At 45.1% G+C, this 27828-nt stretch overlaps 1 protein-coding gene across 1 annotated transcript in view; it reads right to left on the bottom strand.

The window, feature by feature from the left end:
* The window catches only part of WWP2 (WW domain containing E3 ubiquitin protein ligase 2), a 148473-nt gene that overhangs the window by 58804 nt on the left and 61841 nt on the right, over positions 1 to 27828 (bottom strand). The window contains exons 5-6 of the mRNA XM_047078683.1: positions 23985 to 24122; positions 22059 to 22155 (exon numbers count right to left, since the gene is read on the bottom strand). Of these exons, the coding sequence (XP_046934639.1) occupies positions 22059 to 22155; positions 23985 to 24122 (235 nt within the window). The remainder of the gene's footprint in view (positions 1 to 22058; positions 22156 to 23984; positions 24123 to 27828) is intronic.

Below are 27828 nucleotides of genomic sequence, written 5' to 3'. Positions count from 1 at the left end.
TCTAGTTTTCTTCATTGAGTTTGTACACCTTTGAGTAAGGAAAAAAAGTCTTTTCTTGGACCAAAACTAGAAGCAAGGAAGGAAGGAAGGAAGGAAGGAAGGATAGAAGGGAGGAAGGAAGGAAAGAAGAAACCTTGCAAACCTTGGAGTTCATACCTAAAGACTGCACGACAGTTAAAAATGGATAGAGAGGGCACAAATGAGCTATGGAAATAAGGATTTAATTTGGACTCTCTTTTTCCATCTTATTTTTCCCTGAGCTAATTTCATAAATCAAAAGCTGTCAACCACACCTCAGTCAAGAAAAATATTTCAAACTCCCACATCACGGGAAGAAATGTTAGTACTGAACATTTTACCACAAGCCCTCATCGAAAGCAGGAGGAGTACAGATTAGTTCCAAAGGGAAAGACGGGTCTTCAGCCACTGGCAAATGTGTGTATATGTGTTTAAGACAGAGAGCTCAAGAGAGATAAAACTGGTTAATAGAAAGTTTATTTCAGCCAAGAATCCCCTTAAAAGGACAAAAAATCCTCTCTGATTTGGTACTCACAGCCCACAGCAGAGGGCTGTATCACTCAAGAGGCAGCAGGCTGTGTGGGCAGCATAGAAAATGCGACCTCAGTCCTGTCACACACACAGGCTCCAAAAAGCCCATGAGCACGTCCAGTCGAGGGCTCCTTGTCCCTCTGCAGAGCAGCTGGGCATGACAGCAGGGTGGGCCCCACTAACTCCCCCTGACTCCTCCCTCCCTTCCCCGAAAGGGCATGTGGTCAGAGTTGAGAGAGAATAGTTTCAGAAATGTTTAACCACTAATGATAGCAGCTTGCCCTGAATGATGGGCTGCAGCAGGGCTGGGATTAGCCTGGAAACCAGGGGCAGCTGGGACCACTTGGCGTGAAGTGCTGCCTCCCTGGCCGCAGCTCACTGCCACCCCCGCCCTCCCCTGCACACACACACACACACACACACACACCCTCTCCCCTCCCCTCAACACACACACACAAACCCCCCCACCCTCAACACACACATACACACCCTCCCCTCTCCCTTCAACACACATGTACACACACCCTTCCCCCCCCAACACACACACACACAAACTCCCACACACACACCCTCAACACACACACACACACACACACACACACACACACACACCCATTGCCCAGATTCTTCTCTTGCCCCAAATCGGGAGTTACTACCTTTTTCACCTTGAATTACCTTTAATAGAAGAGTCTCAAAGAAGAGAAGGTCTCAACATTTAAGGAAAATCTTCCCTTCAGCAGTTTCCTCTCTTGGAGGATTCACTCAGCCCTTACAAGATGGGACTGTGTCGTGATTAAAAGCTGGCCCAAATGTTGAAACCACACACCATAAGCCAAAATAGTATCAGGACAAACGCGGGACGATGGGGTGGAGATGAGCTGGGCTCCACCACAGGCAGCCTGGCTTCAGCTCTGCCTGTGACTTCAACTTTGGCCCGATCCTGCCACCATTTTGAGGGCGGGTGGGCAGCAGGGGTCGGGTGGGGGGTTATGCAGCTCCTGTGGTAGGCAGAAGAAGATGGAACAGCAAAACTCCACAAGTAGTTTCAAGTCACCTAGTTACAGAGACTGAGTTTTCTTCACAGCATGCCCTTCTCAGAATGCTGGCATGTCCTCACCTAAGTTCCTCTCTCAGAAACTGAAGCCTCCCTAAGAAATCCAGTCAGGGCCAGGGCCCTGGAAATCTCTCTCCACACTCCTAGAAACAGATTTGTGGCACATGAGGTCCCCCAGACAGGGCTCTGGGCTGTCCCCTGGCACTCAGGCTTTGCCATTCACAGAGTTGGCCTCGGTCCTCAGCTGCACCCTGAGAGTCACAGCCTTGGTTGCTTTGGGACATCTTGTATCGCTTTTCATGAAGTCCACTGAAAAGCAATCAATTATTATTTTCCTTTTAAGTTTTATTGATTTATTTTGAGAGAGAGAGCACACACAGGCATACACTCAAGCAGGGGAGGGGCAGAGAGAGAGGGAGAGAGAGAACCCCAAGCAGGCTCCGCACCATCAGCATGGAGCCAGACGCAGGGTTTGATCCCACAAACAGCAAGATCATGACCTGAGGTGAAACCAAGAGTAGGACGCTCAACCTACTGAGCCACCCAGGTACCCTTCATCTATTGTTTTCTGAGCACTAATCCCTATTCTAGGACTAGCAACAAAACAGAAAGGGTGCCTGGAGCTTCCGGATCAGTGAACATGTGGAGATGTGGGTAGAGCGGCGTGCCTGGAAAGCGCACGGAAGCTCAGCACCTTCCCCCACACCCCACCCTATGCATCTCTTCCATCTGGCTGTTGATTCATATCCTGTATCGTACTCTTCAGTAAACCGGTGAGCACTAAGAAACAAAACCAGAAAGAGTCCCTGATCTCAAGGAGCTTACATCTTAGTGGAAATGCGGCGATTTGTAATTTTGCTCAGACACAAACTTGCATCACACCCTACAATGCTGACATGTGAGAGGCACTTGGCCAGTGAGTGAGCCTGGCTGACAACCTGGCACTGTCCTTCCAGTGCAGCTTTGTTGACCATCATCACATGGCAATAGTTGATGTGGAGTACTTATATAAAACTTTGTTTCCTTGGTTAAAAAATAAGGAGGGCAGCCCTAGCATTGGTACCATGAGTGAAAACGAAATGAAGAGTCCAAAAAAGTGATGCCTTACAAGCCAGAACACAAAATTTTTTGCCAAGTTAAAAGTGGAATTCAAATTTGGTAGTGGCTCACAATTTGAGATTATTAAGTCTATCATATCATTCACATGGAAATGGATTTTTAAAAACAGTTAGTGACTTCATCAAAATTCAACATGCCTACCCTTCTAAAAACATTGGCCAGAAAACAAAAAGACAATCCAGAGACTGGGGAAAAATATGTGCAAAATACATATCTGATAAAGGACTTAGATCCACAATATATAAAGAACTCTCAAAACTCAGTAACAACAAACAAATATAAAAAATAATCAAAAGATTTTAACAAACGTTTCACCAGAGATGATCTACAAATGGCAAACAAGCACATGAAAGATGTTCAACATCATTAGTCATTAGGGAAATACGAATTAAAATCAGAATGAGCCACCATCACATGCGTGTCGGAACGGACACTAAACAGACAAAAAACTGCCAGTAAAAAGTGCTGAGGAGGATGGATGCAAGCAAACTGAACCTCTCAAACACTGCTGGAGGGAATGCAACATGGTATAGCCACTTTAGAAAACGGTTTGGCAGTTTCTCATGAAGTTAAATAATGCATTTAGCATACAAACCACAATCCTACTCCTACATATTTACCCAAAAGAAAGGAAAATACAGGCTTCCCCAAAACCTCTAGGCAAATGTTTACAGTGACTTTCTTCCTTATTTCCAAACTTGTAAACAACCCAAAGTCCTTCAACTGGTGAAATCAACAGAATGTGGTACATCCATACAAGGGAATACTACTTAGCAAATAAAAGCAAACGAACTACTAATACACAAAACAACATGGATTTATCTCAAATGCACTACACTAACCAGAAGAAGGAGGACTTTAAAGGCTACAGTTTGTCATTCCATTTTTATAACATTTGGGAAGAAGCAAGGCAAACTATAGGCAAAGAAAACAGATTTGGTGTTTGGCAGTGGCTGGAGGTAGTAGGAAAGGCTGATGACAAAGAGGCACGAAGGAACTTTTCAGGGAGATAAAACTGTGTACGTCTTGAGTATGGTAGTGGTTACCAGATTATATGCTTTTGTCAAAACCCACAGAACTGTATACTGCAAAGGATGAATTTTACCATGTACAAATTATATCTCAGTAAACCTAACTTAATAATTTTCTTAAAAAATCAATCTGTATATTGCAGCCAATGTAAATAAAAACAGTTCATCACATGAGAAAAAAATAAAAGTGAGCAAAAGTTTTAAAACACAGGTAACTATAGTGTGAGGATATGCTCAAAAAAATACAGAAAGCAAGAATCTTGATAAGAATGTACGTCAGGCGACATTCAGGACTCTCCAAACACTCTGCATTAGTAAATGTGAAAATTCTTCAAAGCATAGGGACACATCTCTCCCAAATGTCAAGAAGTCCCGGCTGACTGGATACCAAGCGCTGAGCATAATTTTCTATCTTGGTAAAAGATGCCAAGACACAAAACAGGGGTTCTTTGACCTCTGATTCAGGCCCATCAGTATTTGAGCTCCACACAAGAGAAGTTTCAAGGTATAACAACTAATAGTGAGCTAACCTCCACTTAAAAAGACAAATCAATGGGCGCCTGGGTGGCTGTCAGTTAAGCGTCTAACTTCAGCTCAGGTCATGATCTCACAGTCTGTGAGTTCAAGCCCGGGGCCGGGCTCTATGCTGACAGCTCAGAGCCTGAAGCCTGCTTTGGATTCTGTGTCTCCCTCTCTCTCTCTCTGCTCCTCCCCCACTCGTGCTCTCTCTCTCTCTCTCTCTCAAAACTAAACATTAAAAAAATTTTTTTGATAAATAAATAAAATAAATCAAAAAAACAAATCAAAAAACAATGTATAGACATTAAAAGCACCCAATAAACCCTTTTCACATTCCAATCCAAGGAATCGGTATGTGCCTGGGTGACCTGACCCAAGATGGTGTCTGTCCTGCCCCTCTTCCAAGGCCTCTTAACTGGGCATTGTCTTTTAATAGCAGCATGGAAACAAAACTGAGTGAGGCTGGGCCAGTTTCCAGTAAGACAACCAGCAAAAAAACAGGCTCTTAAAATAGAAGCACAGGAAAAAAAAAAAAAAAAAAAAAAAAAAAAAAAAAAAAAAAAAAAAACAGGGGAATTGGTGATGGGAAAAGAAACTGTTTCCACCATGGAGAGAGGCATCGACAAGCAAACCTGCTCCGACCTACCCCCTCCTCAATTCTTCCTCCCTGTTCAAAAGTGGATTCGAGGGGGGGTGGGGGGAGGGCGGCCACAGGGAAGGGGATAAGAAGGGGAGGTTAAAAGGGAAAGGCGCAATTAAGAGTTAAAATGGGACCCTTCCAGTCATTCCAAGGGTAATTTACGGCTCTGTTCCACACCCTACCTCTAGGCTGCCAGCCTCTGAAATGACAGGAAAGGTAAAAATAAAACTGCTGCCAAGTCCATTCTACGTCCCTCCCGGAAAGACAAATGATTTACTTCTGCCCAGCCTGGAGTACAGAGCAGTCTCCCCAAAGTGGCAGCTCTAGGAGACTAAAAGATGCATCTTGCAAGAGAACGTAGGATACGTTTTGATTCATCTAACCGAATTCCAGATTGCAGGTTGGGAACACTAGAAGAGAATGCTCAAACACCCTCCCACACTTGAAAGAGAGCTAAAGCTCACGGGAAGTAGTCACTCCCCATTCCGCCCCGCTCGGTGCTGCAGTGGGTGACTGATGTGTCCCACGGCCTGAGACGGCACAAGGATGTAGGACGCTCAGGCAGCCAGCGCTGTGGGCCGCCAGCCCCCATGGACATGCAGTTGGAATCTGCATGGGGGGACCCTGAAAGGGATGTGGAGCCCTGGCTTGTGCAGGTAAGCCAGAAGAGCGTCTCCACCTTCTGTCTACTGAAATCGTTTGAGTGTCCCATGTGCTACAGCCTCAGACCAAAAAGGACTACGTAGGACCCTGAGGTACCAGGGTCAACGACACACTCGGGTGTTATTTCTAAGTGTTCTGACACAGCATATCACAAAGGCAGAAATCCAGCAGGAGTGAGGTAAGCTCCAAAAAGAGTATGTTCCTTGGACATTCCTCAACACAATGCGCCAAATTGCTCCTGAGGAAAATTCAGAGGCTCTGCTGATCTGTTCAGCTGGCACACTCTTCTCTAGAAGCCCGATCCAAATCTTGGTCTAAACGTCCCTCATCTCCCAGGCTAGAGTAAATTCTCTTGCATTCTCTCACAAGGCATTCTAATTTTCCCTTTATGGCACTTGTATTTGTGATTGTATATTCGTTTATTTGTTCAATGTCTATCTCCAGTAAGGTCCATGAGGTCAGGAACCATGTCTCTTTTGTGTACCTTTGCATAACCAGCACCCAGCATGTGCCTGGCCTTACAAGAAGGCGCATAAAAATATTTGCTGAATGAATAAAAGAAGCAGGCATTCAAGTTCAAGAGCACTCTTGGGCCTGTAATCTCTAGCACCACCAAAGTTCTTTGCAATCCACTCACCACCTCCTCATCTCCCGCCATCCCTTTAGAGAATGGAATCCATGCCAGGGGATGGAATCCAAAGTCTAGCAGATAATTGAGAAGTATCAGAGCTACTGCCTTCCAGAAAGACTAACTCTAAGCATCATGTAAAAACGTTCTCTAATATCAGCGTCTAAAAATAAAAATGATTTCACCAGACCCGTTTTATGCCCACATACATATACTAAAATTGTGAGACAATCTTCAAATCCAACCAGATTCTACGTGGGTTTTTATGTGTCCCAGCTGTAATTTTCAAGCACACACCAACAGGTAAAGACTAGGCAAGTGAGTAACATGACAGTTAAGAGAAATACCTTCTGTGGTAGGCAGAATTTTTTTTTCTTTTTTTAATGTTTATTTATTTTTGAGACAGAGAGAGACAGAGAATGAACAGGGGAGGGGCAGAGAGAGAGGGAGACACAGAATCTGAAACAGGCTCCAGGCTCCGAGCGGTCAGCACAGAGCCTGACGCGGGGCTCGAACTCACGGACCGTGAGATCGTGACCTGAGCCGAAGTCGGACGCTTAACCGACCAAGCCACCCAGGCGCCCCTATGGTAGGCAGAATTTCTAAAACGACCCCGCCTCCAAAAGATACCCCACCCTAATGCCTAAAACCAGTGAATGCAACAAAATTTCACACCCTTGATAATATTATATGGCAGCTGACCTTAATAAAGGGAGATCACACAAGCAGGCCTGATCTCCTAAAAGCAGCATGTTTTCTCTGGCAGGTGTGAGAAGTGGGGAGCAAAAAAGAACATCAGAGCAATTCAAAGTTCAAGGGGGATTTGACACACCCTTGCTGGCGTGAACATGGGAGTGGGGAACACGCAGGCGGCCTTACAGACCTGAGAGAGGCCCCAGTTTAATAGCCAGTAAGGAAACAAGGACCTGAGTCCTACACCCACAAGTAACTGAAGTCTATCGACAACCTGAAAGAATTTTGAAGCAAATACTTCTTAGACTTTCCTGATAAGAATGCAGCCAGGCCAGGGAGCCTAGTGGCTCAGTAAGTTGAGTGTCTGACTCTTGATCTTGGCTCAGGTCACGATCTCACGTTTTGTGGGTTCCAGCCCCACATCAGCACTCTCTCTCTCTCTCTCTCTCTCTCAAAAATAAACATTAAAAAAATATCTTTGAAAACAAAAGAATGCAGGGGCACCTGGGTGGCTCAGTTGGTTAAGTGCCCAACCTCAGCTCAGGTCATGATCTTGCGGTCCATGGGTTTGAGCCCTGCATCGGGCTCTGTGCTGACAGCTCAGAGCTGGAGCCTGCTTCAGATTCTGTGTCTTCTCCCTGTCTGCCCCTTTCCCACTCGTGCTCTATCTCAAAAATAAATAATAAACATTAAAAAAAAAAAAAGTTTAAAAAAATAAAAAAAGAACACAGCCTGGCCAACACCTTGATTTTGACCCTGTGGGACCCTGAGGAGACAATCCAGCCAGCCAGCCTGTGCTGTTACAGAAGGGTGAGCTAAAAAATGTTACTGTTTTAAGCCCTAAGTTTGTGGTGATTTATTATACAGTAATAGAAAATCAATACATCCTCCCAAACAAATAAATGTCAATTTCCACAGAAGACGATACTAATTTTTAAAGATATGGCTAGGTAATAGCCTTGGCCCAAATTCTTGCTGACCACCCTGTTTCACTCTGATTTCAGAAGGCCTTATGCAAGTATGGCTTAGCTCTACGCAATCAGGGCTCATCTCCTAGGAACAGCATTTCTGTGATGCAGCGTCCTTTATGAGATACACGTTCTTAAGATTCAACAATTGCTTGTAAATTTGAACAAACGATATATAAGTGAATTGTTACTATTCTTAGTGGGTAAGTAACATTCTCTTCTGGTAGAATCCAGGTACAGGGACTTTATACATTCTTTTTCCCCAAAAGGACATAATTATGTGTCAAACTATGTCTGATTCCAGTGCAAACCGCAGAAGTTGCAAGGATTTGGAAAGAATAGTCCATGCGAAGGGTTCAATACAGAACTATCAGTCATGAAGAAAAAACAGAGGACACAGAAGAGACTGAGAGAGCAGTGGCAACCCACCATGCTCTTGGCGGTTAGGCTAAGCCTTAGAAAGCACAAGGCAGTCCTGATAAAAAGTCTCCCCTATACCCTGGGCCCCTGAGATCATCACTTCTCAGGAGTTGTGGCACCAAGGAATGTAAACTAGTAGCAAGACCCACCCCGAAGTTTCGGCAAATAAGGAGCAAGAACACAAGACTCTTTCAGTTCAACAAATATTTATTGAGCTGCCGCTACGTGCAGCAAGGCGCTATTCTAGGCTCCGCTAGGGACAGGCAGAGGGATAACGCACACGTGCCTTTAGCATGGCATTTGGCTGAGGGTCTGGCACCACTCCCCCTGCACCCTCTGCCCCTCCAAGAAGAAATAAATGGAGAAGTAACTCCTCAGTAGTCTGCAATTCATTCTTTCCTAAGTGTAAAGCAAAACCGAACGATGTGATTTAAAATAAAACTTTTTTAAACCGTTTTTAAAGGTAAAATTAAAAAAAATTAAATTAAAAAAAAAAAGGAACAACAAACCAACCTGGTCTTACTTCCCCCGTCTCCTTCACAAAATAACAATTATTTGTACTACATCCTACTCAATGTTTTCACTAATCTTTTTTTTTTTTAATTTGTGTCATTTTAGGGGTGCCTGGGTGGTTTGGTCAGTTAAACGTCTGATTTCAGCTCAGGTCATAATCTCACAGTTTTTAACTTTGAGCCCCGTGTCGGGCTCTGTGCTGACAGCTCAGAGCCTAGAACCTGCTTTAGATTCTGTGTCTCCCTCTCTGCTGCTCCCCTACTCATGTGTGCACTCGCACGCTTTCTCTGTGTGTGTCTCTCTCTCTCAAAAATAAATAAACATTCAAAAACCATAGTCATTTTGTCATTAGAACTTAAACCTTCAAAGGCCATCTATCTATACAATAGACCCAACACAGAGACATGCTAAAAAGTAAAGCCAAACAAAATCTTCACAGAGGGAGCAAGTCCTTGGTCTCTCCACACCCTTCACACTGCTGGATATAGACTTTCACACTCCATTATCAAATAATGAGCAAACCAAAGATGACTTCCACTCATCAAGACAAAGAAAAGCACACCTAAGGCAGGTTTAACGTGGCAAGTCAGTCTAGGGATAGGAAATAAAGAAGGCAGGACACACAGAAATGAAAAGGCGAGAGGATGATGAAAACAACTCCAAGGACATCACGAATCAAAGAAATGTATATGGCCTGGGACACTTTAAAGGTAGATGCTATCATCCTGGTGTTTTAAAAATTCACCTGAATGCCATCGCAAATAATGCTACCTAACATACAAGGACCAAAAAGGTTGAAACTAAATGGGCAGGGAGGGGCACCTGAGTGGCTCAGTCAGTTAAGAATCTGACTTTCCACTGATGTCATGATCTGACAGTTCTCGAGTTTGAGTCCCGCATGGGATGAGCACCAGCCCACCCCCCTCCTTGGGGTGAGCCCTGTTTTCTCTCCCTCTCCCTCTTCCTCTCCTTCTCCCTCTCCTTCCCTCCCTCTCTCTCTCTCTCCCTTCTCCTTCTCCCTCTCTCTACACCCCCCCTTATTCACTTGGGTCTTACTCCTCCTCAAAAACAAATAAATAAATAAATGGGCAGGGAAAAATACATGCCAAGCAAATATGAAACAAAAAGGAAGCTGGGACAGCTATGCTAATGTCAAACCAAACAGATTTTTTAAAATAATTTTTACAAATCGGGTGTAGTTTACACAGAGTAAAATTCACCCTTTTTAAGGGTACTGTCTAATGAGTTGTAACAAATGTATACAATCGTGTTACCACCACCATAATCAAGACACAGGATATTTCCATTCTCAGTGCCCTTTTGCAGTTAATCCCTCCCATCAGTTCCTAGAAACTGCTGATTAGATGTCTATCCCAGTAATTTTGCCTTTTCCAGAATGCTATAGGCTACAATGCAGACTTTTGTGTCTGGCTTCTTGCACTCCACCTGATGCTTTTGAGTATCATGTACGTTGTTGTAGATTGTTCCTTTTCACTGTGCAGACCAAATAAATTTTAAGAGAAAAAGTACTAAAAAAACAGAGGATCATGAGATCAGGACAAAGTTCAATTTGCCATAAGTCATATTTCAAATTCATAGTATGAACCAATAAAATGACCTTAAAATCCATAAAACAGAAGTTCATAGACACGATCTGGCCCCATCTAGTGCTGCCCCCCTCTCCTATTTTCCCACTACTCCCTCCACACCAGCCAAACCAGCCTCCCCACCACTCTTCCAGCTCCACGGGGCTCTGCAGAAGCCATTCCTCTGCCCCAATAGTCTTCCTCTCACATATCCTCACGGCCAGCCCTCATCTTCTTCAAATCTTTGCAGAAAGGTCACCTTCTTAACGATGACTCACTTGACTGCCCCATTTACTACTGCATCCCGCTGTTCTATAATACAGTCGTATATATGCAGGTATATGTGTAATATATATACATATATATATGTATATTTCCATGGATCAGATTTATTTTTTAATCAATAAAAATCAAAAAACAAAAAAACAAAAAAGAGGATCACTCTAATATTCTCCATTATTATAGAAGCCAAGGCACAGAATGTTTCCAGAAAGAACTAGTCCACGAGGTAAACCTGCAGAAAGGTCAGGTGAGCCTCTGTGGCTGTAATTTTGGGGGAAAGATAGAAGCAGATGCAAGAATGAAGTGAACTAACACATAAAGGGAAACAAAGATGGGAGACCCAAAGAATATTGAGACCAATATCTTCACTATATTTTTAATAAGTTTTTTTTTTTTTAAGTCTATTTATTCATCCTGAGAGAGAGAGAAACAGAGCACAGGAGCAGGACAGGGGCAGAGAGAGAGGGAGGATTGAGAATCCCAAGCAAGCTCTGTGCTGTCAGTGCAGAGCCAGATGCAGGGCTCGAACTCAAACTGTGAGATCATGACCCAAGCCAAAGTCAAGAGCCGGACGCTTAACCAACGGAGCCACCCAGGTGCCCCTATATTTTTAATAAGTTAAGGGTACATGATAACTTCAGGAACACTGTGACACATGAAGCGTAATGCTATATAAACTCTGTATTTCAGTTCAGTAAATATTTTTATCTAACACAAAACTTAAATATAGAATCGTTTCAATGTTTGAAATGCATCATTCTATCAAGGCTACGGAGTATGCCATTGTAAAGATACGCACTAAACTAAATCCCAGGGGCGCCTGGATGGGTCAGTCAGTTAAGCGGCCAACTTAGGCTCAGGTCATGATCTTGTGGTTTGTGAGTTTAAGCCTTGCATCAGGCTCTGTGCTGACAGCTCAGAGCCTGGAGCCCGCTTCAGATTCTGTGTCTCCTCCTCTCTCTGCCCATCCCATGCTCATGCTCTGTCTCTCTCTCTCAATAATAAACATTAAAAAAAAAAAAAAAAAACTAAACCCCAAATCTCCACTTCCATAGAGCTTGGCAATTTCAAAAGGAGTCACTGAGTGCCCACAGAATCCTAAAGGAAAAGTCTAACCTCATCATGCCACACTATGCCACCAAATGGCTTAAGCCCCCCTCTCCCTGCCATCCCCATCTGTCCAAAGCATCTGCCATCAGTTCTGTTCTGCTTCTTAATCACCACATACCCAAGCTGCCTAAGCTCCCAGGACTAAAAAGTCATTTCTCCAAAACCCATACTCTCTTTATTTGCTTCTCTGTATATCCTGTCCCTTTCAATCACAATTTTCTAGAACTAAGAAATCCCAGAATCCAGATACAGATAAAATTAAAGTAGAAATACCACTGCTGTGCCCTCATTGTGGTGACCCTTATACTGGCCCCATAGTCCAACATCAGAAATACACTTTGTTTTGCTCTATATCTCTTCAAGTTTGGTTTTCATTCCTGCCCCTAAGGATACACTTTCAGAGTGTGACTGCCCCAGGGCCACACAGCACTACCTTTTCACAGACGCTGCTAACACCAATCTCAACCATTATGGGGGATGCCATTTTAAAGTGACAGCTTCATAAGCTCCTCCCCTCCTGCATTTCTTATTTCCTTGAATAACATCACAATCTAAGCAGTGAGTCCTCTCTATTCCTGTTCATCCTTCACCCCGTCTCATTAGTCAGTCACCCAGTCCTGCTCAGTGATTACACCTCCTAGGTATTTCTAGGTATTTCTCTTGACTTCCCTCCATTCTGCCCACTGCCCAAGGCCAGTCATCAATTCCTTACTCACCAGTTCCCTACAACAGTCCTCCTCTTGGTCCCTGGTTCTAATTTCAACCTCCACTGTGGCAGACATCCCCAATCTCCTCTATTCTACAAGTATCCCTGCTTCTGCCTACTTGCTCAGGGGCCAGAAGACCCTTAAATTCCCTTGCAGCTAAGTTCTGGAAGCAATGCAGATTATACGAATGAGAAGTTATTGCAGATTTGGAAAGCAGAAAGAAAGCAGAGGCCATTCCTCTTGTGGTCCTGATGACTGGCAGGGGCTCTGGCAGCCCCCATTCTTTATACCCTGGCCACCAGCTTCCTGTGTGTGAGGCAGCTGTAGGGGCAGCAACAGTTTCCCAACATGTGGATTGCAGATGCAGGGCTGTGACCTTAAAACCAAGGATGGGGAAGGTCATGCTTCTGTTCTTCCAGCCCATACAAAGACTTCTGTAAACACTTAATTCCACACATTTAATCCCTTTCTGCTCAAGATACCTCGAGTGGCTTCTATTTGAGTGACTTCTATTTCCTGCAATGAACCTTAACTGATACAACTTCAAATGTATCCATTTGATATTTTCCTGAATAATGTATTACAGAAATAGCACATCATGCCCTTTCTCAAAATTCAGTGGTTCACTATCTCCAAAGAATTTAAAAATCTAAAGTTTTGGGGCACCTGGGTGGTTCAGTCGGTTAAGCGTCCAATTCTGGCTCAGGTCATGTTTCATGGTTTGTGAGTTCCAGCCCCCCCCGCCCCCCCCCCCCCGGTCGGGCTCTGTGCTGACCACTAGGAGCTTGGAGCCTACTTTGGATTCCATGTCTCCCTCTCTCTCTGCCCCTCCCCCACTCATACTCTGTCTGTCTCTCTCTCTCTCTCTCTCTCTCTCTGAAAAATAAAAAAACGTTAAAAAATTATTTAAAAAAAAAGTCCTCAATAAAGCATAAAGGCCCTTTATGAATTGGGTCTCACCTTTTTACCATCTCCTATAGCAGGGATCAGCAAACTGCCTATACAAGGCCAAACAGCAAATATTTTATGCTTTGCAGACCGTCTAATCTCTGTCACAACTACTTAACTCTGCCACTGGAGCATAAAAGTGGCCATAGACAATATGTAAATGAACGAGTATAGCTGTATTCAAATAAAACATTACTTACTAAATAAATAAATAAATAAAATATTATTTACAAAAACAGGTTATCAAGACCATAAAGATAAGCCACAGACTAAAAGAAAATGTTTGCCAAGGACATATCTGATAAGGAACTGATACCCAAAATATACAAACAACTCTTAAAACTCAACCATCAGAAACCGCTCAGGGGCATCTGGGTGGCTCTGCTGGTTAAGCGTCTGACTCGATTTTCACTCAGGTCATGATCTCACGATTGTGAGACTGAGCCCCACATTAAGCTCTGTGTTGGACATTGGGTCTGCTTGGGTTTCTCTCTATATATCTCCCTCTGACCCTCTCCTCCACTCTTGTTCACTCTCTCTCTCCCTCTCAAAATAAATAAATAAATAAATATTTTAAAAAAAGAAAAGAAACCACCTGACTAAAAAATAGGCCAAGGAACTGAAAAGACACTTACTTCACCAAACAACAACAACATAGGTGACAAATAAAGCTATGAAAACATGCTCCACGTCATCTATCATCAGGAAAATGCAAATTAAAACAGCAATGAGATACTACTTCAAAGTTATTAGAATGGCCAAAATCTAGAACACTGATAACACCAAATGTTGGTGAGGATACAGAACAAGAGGAACTATCATTCACTGTTGGTGGGAACATAAAATAGTACAGCTACTATGGAAGACAACCTGGTAGTTTTTTACAAAACTAAACATACTTTGGGATGCCTGGGTGGCTCAGTCGGTTAAGCATCCAACTCTTAATTACAGCTCAAGTCAATGATGTCATGGTTTCTGACTTCGAGCCCTGCATTGGGCTCAGTGCTGACAGAGCAGAGCCTGCTTGGGATTCTCTCTCTACCCCTCCCCGGCTCACGTGCATTCTCTTTCTCTCTTCTCTCTCTCTTTCTCTCAAAGTAAATAAACTTAAAAAAAAAAAAATTACACATACTTTTACCATATGTTCCAGCAATCACTCTCCTTGGCATTTACCTCAAAGAGCTGAAAGTATGTCTACAAAAAAACCTGCACACGGATGTTTCTAGCAGCCTTACTCATGACTGTCAAAACTTGGACAGAATCAAGCCTGTCCTTCAGTTGGTGAATGGATGAATAAACTGTGTACATCCAATGGAATACTATTCAGCACTAAAAAGAAATGCACTATCAAGTCATAAAATAACATGGAGGAAACCTAAATGCATTACTACTAAGTGAAAGAAGCCGATCTGAGCTACATACTTGATGATTCCAATGATATGACATTCTAGAAAAGGCAGAGAGTCTTTCGGAAACTATAAAAGAATCACTGGTTGCAGGAGTTGAGGGGGAGGGAAAGATGAACAGGTAGAGGACAGAGGATTTTTAGGGCAGTAGAACTATTCTGTATGACAGTATAATGGTGGATAAGCGTCCCTATAAATTCATCAAAACCCAGAGAATGTACAACAACGAGGGTGAAATGTAATGCAAACCACGGATTTGGGGGATGAGGATGTGTCAGTGTAGGTTCATCGACTGTTTAACAAATGTGCTGCACTAAGGGCACCCAGGTGGCTCAGCCGGTTAAGTGTCTGACTTCGGCTCAGGTAATGATCTCTGTACTGACAGCTCAGAGCCTGGAGCCTGGAGCCTGCTTCAGATTCTGTGTCTCCCGCTCTTTCTACCCCTTCCCTGCTCGCACTCTCTCTCTCGCTCTCAAAAATAAATTTTTTTTTAAATGTGCTGTGCTAGTTCGGGATGTTAAGAGTAGGGGAGACATGTGTATGTGGGGGCTGAGGGCATATGGGAAATCGAAATCTCTGTACCTTCTGCTCAATTTTGCAGTGAACCTAACACCGCTCTTTAAAAAAAAAGAAAAATAGGGGCGCCTGGGTGCCTCAGTTCCTTAAGCGTCTGGCTTTGGCTCAGATCACGGTCTTGCGGTTCATGAGTTTGAGCCCCACATCGAGCTCTATGCTGACAGCTCGAGCCTGGAGCCTGCTTTGGATTCTGTGTCTCCCCCTCTCTCTGCCCCTCCCGAACCGCACTGTGTGTGTCTCTCTCAAAAATAAACATTAAAAAAAAAAGTAAAAAAAACAAAAACAAAAAAACAGGTGGCATCCTGGATCTGCCCTGTGAACCATAGTTTGCTATAGCTATCAGCCCAAATATCTTACATATGGACATTACCAACTAGCTAACATTTCCTCGGATATGCTAAGTTCTCTTTATTCCGCCTTGTCTCCGCCCTGCTGCACTCTCTTCCTGGAATGACTTCCCTTACCCTGATGTCGCTGGTCTGCAAGCTCCTTTCAAAGTACAGCTCCAACGTGGGAGGTGTCCCCTAAATCCCCCAGGTGGATTTGGGTACACCGTCCACTATCCTCCTCTTGCATGTGAACTCACCACCATGGTGGGGTCCATCGCCCTATCCTAATTATCACCTATGTGTCTGTCTCCTGCTAGATGCCACAGTCCTTGATGACAGGGACCACGGCTTTCTATCTTTGTATCACCACAACATAGCCCAGAGCCTGGCATTCCTGTGTGTGGAACAAATACTGCCTTTAATTGCAGATAGCTGCCTTACTTTCTCTTAGCTCACGAAAAGTTCCCAACCAGCTTTCTGGCACACACCACACCTCTCTAGGCTCACAGAAAAGAAATGCCCAATAACTACCTATAAAATGAAGAGATAAGTATATAGTACTGTATAGTGCATAATTTTAATTGGTATAAAATTAATAAATTAATGTATAAATGAATGTAATTAATCTCCATGACTACTTTTCAATGCCTTGCTTTGACTATGCAGTAAGACTACTGTCCACAGTCTCAATCCTATTCCATCTAAACCAACTACTCAGAAGAGAGTCCCTTGTAAGCAGGGACTGTGTCTTAGTTATCACTGAAGGAATAAATGAATTACACTAATTTCTCTTTTTTTTTAATGTTTATTTATTTATTTTGAGAGAGAGAGTGGGAGCAGGGGAGGAACAGAGAGAGGGAGAGACAGAGAGAACCCCAAGCAGGCTCCATGCTGTGAGAGCAGAGCCCGACGCAGGGCTCAATCTCATAAACTGTGAGATCATGACCTGAGCCAAAATCAAGAATTGGACTCTCAACCAACTGAACCACCCAGGTGCCCCACACTTAACTTCTCTGCTTAATCCTTTTGCTTCCTCAGCAATCCTGAGGATTGGAAGTAAAAGCTGTTGGGCGGGAGGCTTGAATGAAAATTGTAAAGGTGTTCAGTTGAGCTTCATGCCGACAAGGTGACATCTCTAAAGAACCGTGGTTTCAAATCAAGTAGCCTTTAGTCATCTCAACTGAAGGGGAGGTTAACAGTGGCCAGTGATAATTGAGAGAATGGCCCAGTGCCCAAAGACTCAACTCTCATCCTGTCCGTCCCTCTGTCCCCATTAGCTTTGCTTCCCAAACCCCCCTGGTCCTCCCAGGACTCCCAGCAGCGTTCCCAGCAGATGCACGCCTGCTTGAGTTTATTTTTCTTTCCTTTCTGGGCTAGGCTGTCTGCAGACACAGCTGATGAGCTATTTAGAGCTCACCAGAGACCTTGGGGCTTTGTAAGTCTCTGAGACTACAGCTCTTTTAAATCTTCAGAGGTCATTAATGCCAAGGCACGGGAATCCATAAATTTGATATATTTTTATCAAAGCAGGATAAAAAGAGAAAGAGGAAAGGAAGGAGGATTAAAATTCTATCACAAGAGGTTCTGAAACTTTTGCACGTAAGAGAATCACAGGGGAGCACGTTAAAATGCAGGTTCTGACCGACGCTGGCCAACACTCACAGCTGATGATGGACATAAGCAAATTCAAGGCTTCTATCCCTTCACGCCAAACACACATATGCATATACATCCGTGCATGATCACACATGCTCTTATACAAAACAGACATGTACACACGGAATGAAGGAAAATTAATTGCCGAAGCCCCCATACAGCTCCTTCAACAAGATCTCTTTTGGTCTTCAGACCTATTAATGAAAAAGTTCAGTGCATTCTTCCCTTTTGGTCTCCCCATTTCCCTACATAACTGTGGCAAATCTAGAGGGGCTCCTGGCTAGGTACCCAAGTCGGAGGAAATCTCAGGCTGTGCTTAGAGGAGCGGCATTGCTCACACACCACCCTGCGGGTCATCCGGGAGCTGGCTGCACCTCAACTCCCTGACTTCATATAACCGCGGCACGGGGAAAAACTCACAGGTGACGACGCATCAGCCAAGTACGGAGGGACTCAAACATCCTGACTGTCTACTCTCCAGTCTCGAATCTCACGCCCATTTCTAACCGAACAGTGACTCTGACGACAGCTGCCACTACCGGTGCGGACCCCCTTCTTTCCCTGCACATATGCCCCGCTGCTGGCTTCTGTGGCTCACCGTTCGCCCCTTCCATAGTTCCCAAGACACTGCACGGGACCGTCGGACAACAGACGACAGTCTCTCTGCAGATGCCCCCTCCACTCTGTCCTCGGTCTTTCCCTCTCCACATACGGACCTCTCTCTCTGAACTTCCCGTGATGCTCATGGTTTGTTTCCCACACAACCCGTACGTATATCACAAAGACTGTGACCTCGCCGTGGAAAGTAGAAGCCGTGTCGCGTGCAATGTGTGCACAGCACCAGGCACATCTCACATCTTCAAAACCTGAATTGACTTAGGCATGGCTCCCAAAGCCAGCCCTCATTCCAGCAAAATAAAATAAACGCTGGGGGATTATGAAAGGGTGTGGTAGGCCCTCCCTGTGCCAGCCAGCACACACTCTCCCAGGGGGCTCCTTTGCACACCAGGCACTCGCCACTGTCGGACTGGAATGAGGAACACTGGTTGAGGATGCAGCGCAGCATGGCACGCTGACAGAATCCAGGGTAAGCCACGTAATCGCCCCCACTCCAGTCAAACGCCGAGGAGTGTTAGACCAGCCCTCTCAGCCCACCAAGATTAGTGCCATTCTGACACGTTACCTGGCAGTGGCCAGCCTTCATCTGGAACCCACTCCCCCAACTCCCAAACTCAGCTCTCAAGCCTGGGAGAGAGTTGGAACAGGACAGGAGCATAACCTCTGAGGCCAATGTGGATCACTGACTTAGAATCATTGGCCACTGTTACAAAGCCAGACTGCACGGAAGAAGTAAGTGGTCATTACTGAGCCTGGAGAAATCCTAAATTCTGAAATCTGTCTGCCTCAACAGCAAACAACAGTGTCTCCAACCTAATACCATCGCTGGTCAGTTTTCTCAGGGTGACAGAGGCTGCTTTTTACTTTTTTATTGTGAAATATGCCAGGTAAACAAAGGAATATATTAAATATATGTTTGGTTCTAAGAAGAAAAGGAAGATGAACACTCGAGTACCCACCCCCCACATTCACGGTGCCATGAAGTTTCCAAGTTTCCTTACTTTACCCATCTCCGCCCCTACAACGATAACCATTCTACTGAATTCAGGGCTAATTATTCCTTTTCATTTTTTTATTGCTTTACTCCCCATGGAGGTATCCATTAAAAAATATATGTGGTTTAGTTTGACATTTTTTAACTTTATATAAATTACATCATACTATATTTTGCCCCCCAGTGGCCTGCTCCTCTTGTTCAACACTATGTTTCTGAGATTCCCCCATATTGAGGCAACTATCTTTCACCCCATTTTTACTATGGGATAATATTTCATTCTAAGACTACACACAATTTATGACATTAATGCATTCTTTATTCAACCAGACCCACGCGCTGCACACTAATATGGTGTGTCTATAAATCAAGTTATGCCACATGGGTCGTTGGTGGCAATCCCATGCTGGCTGCCATGTGGCAGACCAGATGGTAAAATAACTAGAGATGTTTCACCCAATTATTCTTAAAGAGTGGATAAATCCCACTCAAAGAGCTTGGAGGTCATGCTTGGCAAGCAAATGGTCCCTTTGCTGGATGAACTTGGGTAGATGAACCTCTAAGTAAAACCCTTACATGGTTCTGGTTCTAAACCTTAATAGAGTAGGAGAAAGGAGAGGAAACAGCTGTTTGACACTGCAGTCTTAACCTTTCTGGGCACATCAGAGCATCCTTGATCATGGTGAGTGGCCCCCAAGTCCAGGAAAAACCTACCCGTCAGACAGCAAAGGCTAAACATTTAGTCCAGAGGCAGCAGGGAGAAGCCCATCCTCCCTGCCCCAGGAAACCAAGGACAGCGGAGGATTGTCCTTGAATCCTGAAGGTTTCATTCATCACCCTCCTAACTACAGTCCTTGATGCAAAAATAATCAGCCATGCCACACTTCCCAGCTTTGGGGGTCAGGAGGGGCATACAACAGACTCTCCAGAGCAAAGGAACCTCCCACCACTCTCCCTGAGCACGCCCCATAGGCAAGCCCTCACACTGACATAGCCCATCTCCATTATTTCCTACAATGAGCTTTTGAGGCAGGCGATATCCCCATTTCACATGTGAAAAAAACTGAGGTGCTGAGAGGTTTAGCGGCTCGTCCGATATCACACAGCAAGTAAATGAGAGGCCAGGATTCAATCTGTATTTTCTGATTTCAAAGCCCCGCACCCTTGTCCAGTCAACTACCCTGCTACCGCTGCTCGTGCACACCATCTCCTGAAGTGCGGCAGCAACGGGGGAAAGGAGTTCTCAGTGACACAGAAGACACTGCCTTCAGATGATCCTTTCACAAGTGTTTGCTATTGAACGGCAGCAGGCTCCATGTGAACACAGAATAAATACTTAGAAGGCAGAGGCCTGTGAAAACTCAGAGGCCATGTGTAGAAAAGGCTACAGGAGCTTAGCAGGCCAATGTGGATGCCCACACGGCCCCAGCTACTTGGAAGGCACTCTGCCCACCAATAATTAACCAAAATCGAATGTCTACCATGTGTGATGGGCAAAAATGCATCCAATTTTCTGTTGGAAGTCTGCTTGCTGCCTTAAAAGACAGTAATCCTCAGCACTAACAATGACAAAGAAGGGCTACTAGGACATGTGAATCTCAAGATTAACTAGAGAACTTCAGAGAGCAATAAATAGGTCAAGAACTTAATTCCAAAGTTACTAAGAGCCAGACTCTGCCTTCCAGCCCCCAAATAAGTGACATCAGTCACATATGACACAAACTTTCCGAGTCAGCTGAAAGACCAAGATGGCAGCTACTAGTGCCAAAGCTAAGAAGGCATCGCTCTCAGCGGGTGATGTGCTGAGGTGTTCTTCTCCGCCAGCTGCTCACTACCAAAGAGATTCTGTTCTCTCTAGTTCTGGGTGCTCCTCGGGCCTCTGTTGACACAAAATTTGCCAATTATATCACTGGTCTTTACCCTGTGACACTTGCCTGTTTATCCCAACTTATAACTCATCTAGTGAGTCGAGAAAAAGTGAATGGTCTCCAGGGTGGGAGGTAACACCTTTGCAGAGGCTTGGAGAAAAGAGAACAGGAAAATGGCACCCTGGCTTCTAGTGACGCCACAGACAAAAGATCTAAACATCTGACCCTCTCTTGCTCCTGACACCTGCCTGGCACCGAAACTGTACAGACCCTCAAAACCACCACATCCAGTGAGGCTGATGGCTGTCATAAGAGGGATCATTTGAGACGCTGTGGGTACTGGCTGAAATCATACTGTGTTTCTCAAAGCATTATTCCCAATCCCTGGGATTTGTTCCAGAAGATTTTTACTAGTTTTTTATCTACTCTCTGCAGGTAATAACGATTTACAAACTGCACTCATATGATTCTTTTCCTTATAATTTCCTTAAAGTGTTTGGGGGTTTTATACACTGCGATAAATAATAAAAACAGGTTCCCAACTCCCTCCTCCCCACCTCTCTAATATACCTAAAACTATTCTCCTGTCTGGGAATTCAGTTGCCAAGGAAATGAGTTCGCACCATTAATACAGGTATGAGACAGGCATGCAGTAAATTAAGTCACTCTTGATATGTATAATAAGTATAATATAATTCAGACTTCCAGTTCAGGAGGTCTTAATCAATAGCCCAAAGGGAACCATGGATCACCCCCCAAAAATAGAAATGCACAGACAGAAAATCTCACATACAAAGAACCATTGCTCTAAACATTTGCATGTACATCCTAAAAGGATAACTGTGGTCGCTGACCCTGAATCACAAAACACTAGCCAAGCTCTGTTTGGCGGCTCTTAACCAAATAACCAGTTTAGCCAGTCCCAATCTCTGACAAGGAACCCCTGACTATTCTGAGAATCCTGAGTTCTGTACTCCCCCCTCAGCACCTCCTTAACACACTGAGTCAGGGATAAGCCCTCTGGAAATTTCCAACAGTTTCTAACATAAACTGTTCCTCGCCACCTCCCAACATGTTTTCCAATAACTCTGAGCACCTTCCCAGCTCCTCCTTGTCCACAAGCGGGGCGGGGCGGGGGGGGGGGCGGGGGGGGGGGCGGGGGTTGGGGGAGGTTGTCTTACCGAGATCTCCCACCAAAGCAGTTTGTGCTGGGGGGCTGGTGCCGGTTGTCTGGAGCGACAGCTGTCCCGCTGGATTCTCTTGAAGGTGGCTGGGATCCTAGACAGGGGACCCATCACAAGAAAAGACAGAAACATTGAGAAGCTCAGCCCTGGTTTGTTTGAGACTGTGGCTCAGGAACAAAGTTCACTCCATGCGTTCGGGTTATCCACCACACCTAGCAAGCCACAGCCTCCAGCTCGAACAGGCAGAGGGACAGCCAGATGAGATCTGACGGGGGCCCCCACACAGAGGCGCTCAAACCTGGGAAACAGCTCTTCTTCTCCAAGACCTTCAAGAACACCTCAAGCACTTCCAAGCAACTTGCCTTGTGCACTGAATAAACTTCAGCTGCACCACACGAGACGCAGAACCCATGCTGACCGTGCAAAGTGGGAGCAAGTAATTAGGGCACTGCACTCGTCCATATCACAACCAGAAAGCTCTTAAAAAGCCAAATCAGATTCAATTCAAATCAAATTATGACACCGTTTTGCTAAAAACCCCCTCAACAGCTTTCTGCTTCTTAGGACAAGGTCCAAAGTCCTCACCAAGCCTTCGAAGCTGGGTGGTCTGAGCCGAGCTGCCCTTGCAGCCTCACCAGCCACCACTCTCCTTCCTGCTCTCCACGTTCCACCTGGCCGCCTCTGTTCCCACTGCAGGCCAAGCTCTCTCCCACCTTGAAGCCTCTGCACAAGGGACCCCTCGACCTCTCACTCAGCTACCCCACTCCTGCACCTCCCCACACCTCCCCCTCGGCCCGTCTAATCTCTTCAGCTCTGGCGGGTCTCAGCTTCCTCAAAGAAACCCTCCCTGGTCCCCAGCTGAAGTGAGACTTCCCGAAAGTATGGGACTCTCATATCACCCAGTACTTTTCCTTCATCGCTTTGGTCACAATTACAGTTACATAATTATTTCTGCACCTCCTTGTTTCATGTCTAACATTCCCACCTCCACCAAGTAAATCAGAAGCTCCTAGGAGTAGAGACCATATGAATTTTGCCCCCACCATCTGGCTAGCACCTGGTCCAAGACCTAGTACGTACCAGGTGCTCAATTACGGATATACGTGCAGAATGAGCGAATAATTCATGTTTCCTCCATGCACCAAAAGTACCCAAAGCACCACTCAGTCCAGGGAGGTTTCTCAAGTCAAGGCCCATCCAATCACTGAGATTCCACCCTACTGCCCTTGCATTAGAATTCAAATCTCACTCCCTCAAAGCTACAGAAAGCCTGTTTGGGGCCTGGAAAGTGCCACAGTTACATCACATTTAACGAGAAAAATTATGGAGAAACCCAGCCCATCTCAGACCTCAGACTTCATGAAATAATTTCCTGCTAGATCCAAAGGTGACTAATTTCAGAGTAGATCAAAAGAAACAAACTGCCCTCATTCAGGACAGAGTGGGAGATACTCCAATTTTCCTGCCTCTGTCTCTATTTTGCTACTGTGAATCTCTAAGACACACAGCCCCCTTTCTCACCCAATACTGTCTTATAAAAGACACCTTCAAGCTCCTCCAGGAAGTTTAACTGTATTGGGAAGAAAAAGGGGCCCCAAGTAACATTTAATAAAGACATCTTATTTTCGAGAGCCCGTGTGGGATGAAAAGATATTTTCTCTGCTCTCAAAGCAAAGTACAACACACTTACAAAGACCTGGCATTTATTTTGGTCCTTTATCAGAAAGCTGTCCTTAAAAAATCATGTCACACTTTTGATCATGCGAAGAACTGCTTAAGAGGAATCGGGGGCCAGGACTGGCTGAGCGGTACCCAAACCCAGGTACCTGGTAGAGAACCAAGCCCCGGGCACCTCCTCCTACTCCCACCCAGGCCTGCCCCGCCCCATCCCGGCACAACCCTGGGGAGCAGGGCGGCACTCACCGTCTGTCACGGCACTGCCATTAGGCACGCTTCCCAGATCAACAGTTGGCCCGTCCAGGAAAATTGTCAGCTCACCGCCCGAGACAACACCGCCTTTGTTCTCCGTCTGCAGGTTCAGGGTCAGCTGCGTGTTCTCCACTGTCGAACACAAAAAGCAACAGGGATGGAGTAAAGCAAATGCACCCCACGTTAAGACTGGGTAAGTTGTAAGCCCTCATTTAACCTACTCTGGCGTCCCGGGCAACATTTTCCTGCATCTTCAAATCTGCCTCGGGGCGTGGAAAGAAGAATGGGAAGAAAGAGGTCTAATCGTCATCACTGTTGTATTAGATGGGTGGGAAAAGGCTGTACTCCTATTTTTCAAAACATTTTGTATCATTGGGTTAGCTACCTAATTTCTCCATGACTTCTTTGTCTGCTTGTACTCGAAGGACCATGAGAAGAGCAAAGAGAAATTGTGGCATCCGGAGGAAGGAGTCACAAGCCAGCAACCCCCCTGCCCATATAGACAGACAATGGTGGCAAAAAAAAGAGAAACAGGTCAGGAGACCCTGAGGCAGTGTCATCAGGAGTCATCTCTAGATGAAGGATTTGCAGGGGCTTCTTCTCTTATTTGTGTTAGAAAGTATTACTTGTTTTGAATTTTCACTCCTGAGGAGGTCTCACTTTGAAATGAGGAAAAAACGTTAAGCAATGAAAGTTTAATAAAGGTGAGTCAGCTCCACAATCGTCCCGTGGCCCTGGGTTAGTCCGTAAGGATAAACCAGCCAAAAAGGGGGTCTACAACCGAGGTGGGAAGGCACCTCGGAGTCACCCAGCCCCTGGGACACCAGGCAAAGTCAGCCCTGTGGGCAAACAAGAAGAATCGCGGAACCACAGCAGAAAAAAGGAACAAACTGACACGAGGCAGATGCCCCAAAGCCTACGTGGGCTAGAAACTGCGGCACAAGCGCCCCCCGACTCCCCACCAGCAGGCCCGGCCACACAGAACAGCTTCCACCCAGTTACTGCTCGGGAGCCATTCGGTAATTACCAAGAGAGCAGCGTTTATGAGGATTTCCAAAGGGCCTTCCCACATCTTACAAAACCAGACTACAAAAGAGCCACATACTCCAACCTCCTTCCCCACCCACCGCCCACCAAACCGCCACTTTATTTTATCTCTGAGTTGCCACTAGATTATTGTAAGCTATCTCCCTGGTCCTCTACAACAAGGCAGGGTATGCATACATAAGTATCTCTGTGAGCACTTTCTAGAAACAACCTCTCCCCCCAACGAAAAAAGCCTGTCCCAAATGAAAATACAGACACAGTCCTTTAAGAACTTAGGAAAAGTCTGGATCAAATCAGGATCTACTATAATAATGTGGGAACCAGTCACCCTTTGGGTTTTCAAGTTCTCCTAAGCGTCTCCCCCTTACCTTAATCTCTCTTCCCTGAAATGGATCTCTCCAAATCCTTTGGAGTCTGTTGCTATTTTCGGTCACTTTCACTCAGGAACTTGGCGAGTTCCAAATATTTATATAAAATAACACTTGTAATCTGAAAACTAGTTCCTTCAAAAGTCCAGCAGTCAGGAAAGAACTGAGGCCTTCTGACAACCAGCACCCTTTGCCAGCCATGCAAATGAGCCACCTCGGAAGTCAAGCCTCCAGCCCTAGTCTTGCTTTCAGATGACTATGGTCCAGCCAATGTATGGACTACAGCCTCATGAGAGATCCCTGGCCAGATTTCCCAGCTCAGCCACTCACAAATCTTGACCCACTGAAACCAGGAGACAACAAACGTTTATTATTGTTGTTTAAAAGAAAAGTCAAGGGTGTCTGCCTATTTATTATGCTTAGATCCAGGGCCCAAGTGGAGCACAGAGTTCAGGAGGGGCGTGTGCCAGGGAGACTGGGTTCAAATCTCACTTTTACTACGTGGTGCTTGTAGCGTTGTGCAAATTACTTAACATGAGCACCAGTCTCCCCATCTGGAAAACAGGAGCACCCCATGGGCTCCTAATAAGCTGTCATTTTTATTATCTCCCTGTTGACTTTCCTGTTTCTAGGCTGAAGAGTCCCAGTTCTCTTGGTCTACCTTGTTCACTGCAAAGTTGCACCTCTCTTGACCTTTTGGAGCCTTTTCTGGGTTGCAGCAACAAACTCCAAAAAGTCTTCTAAGGTGAGCTACTTAGAAGATGAACTGTTTTCTCATCTTGTTTCCAGGACACTTCCTAAAGATGCCCATCCTTTTGGATTCGGCACACCAGCCTTGGAAATGTGCTGGGATGAGTATTCCAGAAGGGTTCCGTGATTCCTTTCTTAATGCCTCAAAGGCCATTATTTTACAAATGTAGTGTGGGCATGTCTTCCCCTCCTTTCTGGAGGGATGATAATGCTCAACGGAAAGGCAGAGGCGGCCCGGCCTCTTGTTGCTGATTTCAAACTCCTGACAGTCACACTGCCATGGTCCTCTGACAGAAGCCACAGGCATAACTTGACTTTTTCTCTACGTGGTCTCATCTCAAGGCTCCAACTTAGCTCTTCTCTTCTGTTTACCCATTAATCATGTCCAGTAGAGTCATTACATACCGGTAGGCTCAGAAGCTACCTTGCGATGCCCTGAAATACATTTTATCTTCAAAAAAAGCCAGTGGGAAGGGACGTCTTTCCCCCTTCAACAAAACTTGGGAGACGATAATGCTCCACTGTTCTATTCGCTAAAAAGAGAGACAGAGTCAGAGATACCTCTGGCCATCACTGTCAGAGCCAAGTGATCAAATGAAGCATCACTAACAGCAAGACCACCCGACACACAAACTTCATGACGTGACACAGGATGAGGTACACAACATCGCTTTTTTTAGGTAACTTTTTTAAATTTATTGTTTATTTATTTTGAGAGAGAGAGATAGAGACCAAGCAGGGGAGGGGCAGAGAGAGAGGGAGACAGAATCCCAAGCAGGCCCCAAGCTGTCAGCGCAGAGCCTGACGAGAGGCTCCAACTCACCAACTGTGAGATAGTGACCTGAGCTGAAGTCAAGAGTCAGACACCTAACCAACTGGGCCACTCATGCACCCCGCAACATCACTTTTCAAGTCTTCTTTCTAAAAGCATTTAGCCTGAATCCAACTAACCCACTAAATCTCCTTCCCAATTTGCAGGAAATATAGGGACAGAGAAATAAATTCACAATACCACGAGGAAGCAATCAGACAAATCCAGAATATGGGACACATATATAATATCCTGGACTCTTCAAAAAGACAATGTCATTACACTGCTTCTTTTCTAAAAAGAGGGGCAAAAGGACACCTAGGTGGCTCAGTCAGTTAAGCACCCAACTCTTGATTTTGGCTCAGGTCATGATCTCATGGTTCATGGGATTGAGCACCATGTGGGGCTCTGTGCTAACAGCGCAGAGGAGCTTGGGATTCTCTCTCTCCCTCTCTCTCTGCCCCACCCCGGTCCATGCACTGTCTCTCAAAATAACTAAAATCTTTAAAAACTTACAAAAAAAAAAAAAAAAGGGCAAGGAGACTCTTCTAGATTTAAAGAAATATAACCACCAAACGCCATGCAATGTTTTACCAAACATCGGCTTGAAAAGTATTCCTGGGGCAATTGGAGAAATTTACATCCAGACTGGTTATTAAATGATGTATGAAACGACTGCTAATTTTCCGAGGTTCAACGTGAATGTCATTCTCGGGAGATGCAAATTATGCAAGTATTCTCAGATGGTTTTATAGGAGAATACGCTGAAGTTTTTAGGAATGAGGTGCCATGGTATCTGCGGTTTACCTTCAAATGGTCAGGAAAAAGAATGCACACACCCACAAGCTCACACGTGTCGGCA

This window comes from Lynx rufus, unplaced genomic scaffold (genome assembly GCF_022079265.1).
Source record: "Lynx rufus isolate CCGP_SWC_20201006 ecotype Redwood Valley unplaced genomic scaffold, mLynRuf1.p SCAF_16, whole genome shotgun sequence".
Taxonomy (NCBI): domain Eukaryota; kingdom Metazoa; phylum Chordata; class Mammalia; order Carnivora; family Felidae; genus Lynx; species Lynx rufus.
Note: the sequence above shows the minus strand (reverse complement) of the source record. Positions and strands in the feature narration are given on the sequence as shown.